The 4830-nt window shown below is 32.6% G+C and overlaps 1 protein-coding gene across 1 annotated transcript in view; it reads right to left on the minus strand.

The window, feature by feature from the left end:
- The window catches only part of LOC108573294 (golgin-45), a 3209-nt gene extending 1633 nt beyond the window's left edge, over positions 1 to 1576 (minus strand). The window contains exons 1-2 of the mRNA XM_017935697.1: positions 1567 to 1576; positions 121 to 665 (exon numbers count right to left, since the gene is read on the minus strand). Of these exons, the coding sequence (XP_017791186.1) occupies positions 121 to 665; positions 1567 to 1576 (555 nt within the window). The remainder of the gene's footprint in view (positions 1 to 120; positions 666 to 1566) is intronic.
- Positions 1577 to 4830: the final 3254 nt, after the last annotated feature.

Below are 4830 nucleotides of genomic sequence, written 5' to 3' on the forward strand. Positions count from 1 at the left end.
AAGATTTCTATTGATATTTTAAGATAATTATGAGGTTTATATGTTTTAATATCTTGTTTTTAAAAAATATACAAGAATTAAATTTATATCAATATAATAAATAACAAGTTACATTATTACCTGTGCTTGAAATTTTAATTGATGTTCAATTTGACTGTTTTCCTCTTTAAGCTTTTGTATTTCTGCTTCATATGCCTTTTTCTCTTTTAACCATCCATTTTCTACACATTTATCTCCATCCAATTTCTTAACATCGTTAGATGTCACTTCTTTTTCATGAATTTTTACTGCTGCAACTTGGGAGACAGTCACATTTACATTCAAATTACTTTTTTGTAACTTTCTATTTTTCTTTTCATATGGAATGATTGGATTAACTGCAGCTTTATAAGGTTCATAAGGAATAAATTTTGGTTCCTTTGACTTTAATGAATTTAAAATATGTTTTTCATCTTTTACATTAGTAACTTGTTTTGGTACTAAATTTACTATTGGACCATTTGGAGTAACTGGAGGAATTGAACTTAACAGTTTTAAATTCATAGGATGATAGATTAGAGTTTCACCAAGCCGACATTTTGTCTGTTTAATTTCAGTTTTTTCAGCTGTCACATTTTCCATTCCGTCACCTTGTGTGCGTTTAGCACGTCCCATGATTTGTACATCTAAAACATTAATTAAGTCAAATTATTACCAAATAACATGGGAAGCAAAAGTCTCAATGCTAACAACATAGTGTCAATACATATATTTAATCACACTGAGCATTATGGCCACTTCACTATAAATATTAAGTAATAACATGTAAGGGCAAACTATAGAGATATTAGAGCATCTCTGGAATAATAATCTTACTATAAAGTTACAAAACTATTCTATCATTCTTATCATGATATTAAAAGACACATATGATCATATGTACTTCATTTTAAATACAAAAAAAGCAAGAATATATCATAAACATACAAAAATATAACAATCATAAAAAAAAAATTTGAACTTTATCTTTCATAGGATTTGAAATAGTACCCATTTTCAATTTAATTTGGTTCTTTATAATAAAAATCTTAATAGTATTCCGTGTAAGAATAATATAATAAATTTCAAACTAGTTTTTATCGATCATTATTAACACTACTTAACGCACACTATTTAGAGAAAGTATATGTCAACTCGGCACGTCATAGTAAACTACGTGTATGCAAGTACAGAAGAGGGGAGAAAATTCATGTGAAATCATCAACAAAGATGAAACAAACACATAAATTTATCACGTAATGTTTATTTTTACACGTTTACAAATATTATACAATTATACAATATTTTTGAATCTACTTTTAAAGAATTCCTTTTGGTTAAAATCTTGGATGTTATTTCAGGTGGTCGTTGACAGATGTCATAATAATAATAACAAAACAAAGAAAAAATTAAGATAATTACATAAAATAGTATTTTTTACGTAAATGATATTGTGACGTCATGCCTCGCAACTCATGCGAACCAGTCATGAGATTCACAATATACGATTGTGATGCAAATCGACCCTCCTTTATTTAACGCACTTACTCATATACATGTTCCTAGCGAATTAAGTGTACCTATAATTATAATTTTACTTTAGACCTTTAGCGGAATGTCAAATTGTAATTTGTATATGAAACGATTGACGTAATGCATACGCGCGTAACTTCCCCGAAGCACCTGGAAAGCTCAACCTGTATTCTTTTGTTTCACTAATCGTTTTTAAATTCTTTTTCCATTATATGTATACCAGCAGTCACGTATGGTTTTCCGCACTACACATGGTCACTCGAATTCAGAGTTTTGCTCTTTAGTTAAAGTCTTAGTTTTAGTCGTTCTATATTTTGATTGTATTTCTTTAGTTTTGTTTTTATTGTTAAATATATATTTAAATCTTTATTCCAGTGTGAAAGTTCTAATCGTTAAATCCACATTCGCAATTCAACGCACAGTACATTCATTTTTTTTTGCGGGAAGACCACGGGTCTTACACGTAACAATAAATATACATATATCAAATGAAATAGTGTAACATTTTATCAATAAAAATAAAAGTGAAAAAGAAATCTTATTATACATTCGTGAAACTTGAACCTAAATTTTCTTCCCCTTCCAAAGCGAACACTCTATGCACTGATCCACTATGGGTCGTTGAATATCACCTAACCTTCCACGGTTTTATACACCAAATTTCAATTGCTTATAAAAATGCGCTTTGGAATGAAATATTCTACAGAATATCATTTTTCGGGATTTAAATTCATTCCTCCGGCTAACACCGTTTAATGGATAAATGTGTTGACATTATTTTTATTAAATGTGTAGGATGGTGCGTAGGGAAATACGGATAAGGAAATAGGATAAGGAAATACAAGTTTTAACTTTCGGGCGATCGGCTTTAAGCAGCCAAACTTTCCCATTCCGAATCTAACAAATCGTATAACAATTACAGTCAAGATTCGACAAGAGTTCGAAATTCGGGACCGCGGTGGAACAGTTATGGGATAGGTACTACTACATTCTTCAAACTGTTTGTACTTTACCGACACCGACGGACGCAGAAAGAGACAGCGGACAAAGAAGAGAGAGGTATGAAAGTTGAGTCAATCGTAAAAAATTAAATGCCTACGCCGTGCGACGCGCCTAGGCAACGACCGCTGGACCCGAGCCGCAGGGAGCCCTAGGGTGCAGGGGGGGGCCTAGGGGGCGTAGGCTGCACCCCCACCCCACGGCTTGCACGGTCCCAACAGCCGAGGAAACATATTGTAAAGACGGGAAAAAGGGCAGCGACCCACACAATATTGCGACTCGTTACCGACAAGCGAAGAACCCCGTTATTTTAAAACGTCTATCTCAAGCGCCGGCATTTTCATTAGTCTTACAAATTGTAATTTATTAATATGTTAAAAATTTTACTAATAAAAGGTTCGTATGTGTTCAAGGTTCTGGGGTATCAATTTGCTGTCTCTCACAGTCCTCTTACCAGAAGACCATCGTCTTCCCCACTCCGTGGCCAGACCCTTCGCGAACAATATTCTTATTTTTAAAGCAATGCAACGTCGGGCTGCTTGCCATCCTTAAATTTTCTCCTGCCTTCTTCTAAACAATCAACCCTATGACTCCCGGTAGCTACGTGATTTCGAGTCACTGCAATCGTTTGTCATCTGGCTTGTCTTCTGTCGTAAACATTCTCTCTGACCACACGCAGGTTAAGTACCTGCCATAAATCGTTCGAAAGTAAAACAGCAGCAAGTCATTTGCCTTCGACAACCCTTGAAAATGCGTTGGCGCTAACAAATAAATATAGATTTTCATTAAATTCAGCCGCTTGGATTTTCAGCATAAATATTAGTCCTGCTATTTTCGAGAACTTTAAAATCTGTGCATATTTATTTATTAGCGACAACAAATTCTTAAGGGTCATCGAAGGTAATTTGTCCAAATGACAAGTGGAATTTATATCTTAATTTATGGTCGCTAAACCGATATTCTATCTTATACGTACGCTATTCTAGATTTTTCCTAATTCAACTGACCTGCGTTTCAGACATTTGCAATAGCTAGTATTAAATATTGCTTGGACAATTCATTCAAATGTCCATACAATTCTACAAATTCTGGAGTGTGCCATGCTGTTTCTTGCAGTTTTCTTACCAGAAAATCATCGTGATCATCTATTTTAGGAACGATATTTTTCTTTGGGAAGACAACGCAACCATGGGTTGCTTGATATCCTTAAACTCTCTTATTCTAAAGAATCAAATTCTCGATAATCGAGAACTATGTGACTTTCAGTCGCTAGCCATCAATGAATATGTATATACCTATATCTGCACATCGTCACTTGTACTTTCACTGGCAACATGCGGTTTAAGTACCTATCATAAATTACTCCATTGCTGAATAGCACCAAGCTAACTGACCTTGACCACCCTCAAAAATGTGCTGTCGCTAACACGCACATTCTTCTAGCATTCTGGAGAGGGTTAATTGTTCGTGGACGTTGCCAAAAAGGGAAAATTTACTAAATCCTTATTGGTTAACACACATGTAATAGCATAAAGTTTAAAGTTTATTTTGATTATTTGTTGAAATTACTTTTCCGATTTATACCGTTGACAAAGTGATTTGTAATTTTAATTAAATAAATCACTTACCATACTACTTACCATACAATATATTTCAATATAAGAATGCACAAAAATAGAATATCTCCCTCATAGTGTTTCGTTTCTCTGACCTTGAGTAGGAGAGAAAAGAGAAACATGGCGTGCGAGTGGGTCAACTAAGTTAATTAATTAATCAATTATTTAAGTTATTTAATTTTTATTTACCTTTCGCGTAATTTTACTAAATTAAAAAAATATTCCATTAATAATTATTGTACCATAAAAAAAATTACGTGCACTATTAAATCTACGAATCGAAAGTCGAGTAAAAGGCTGATTTTCATAAATATTTTCATATATCTAATATCGATACTATTATTATTATAAATCTCCGGCAAATAATTTCAAATCTTTATAGTATATAACGCCCTTAACGATGAATGTAACACAAGAGAAATTATTCAAAAAAATTAAATGAATTAAAATTGAATTTAGTGTAACGTTTTTAACAATTAAAATCATAACCCTGCAATATGAAGCGTCAACTAAGTTTAATATAATTTGTAACCTCCTTTACAATTTATAAATTTTTAACTGTGAAGACATATTATAATAATATTTTTCCATTGAAAGCGGTAAGCTCATAATTATTATTGAAACTGTTTATATCGATGTAATCAATTTATATCTTCCGAGTCAA

Source organism: Habropoda laboriosa, unplaced genomic scaffold, assembly GCF_001263275.1.
Source record: "Habropoda laboriosa isolate 0110345459 unplaced genomic scaffold, ASM126327v1 scaffold20, whole genome shotgun sequence".
NCBI classification, from domain to species: Eukaryota; Metazoa; Arthropoda; class Insecta; order Hymenoptera; family Apidae; genus Habropoda; species Habropoda laboriosa.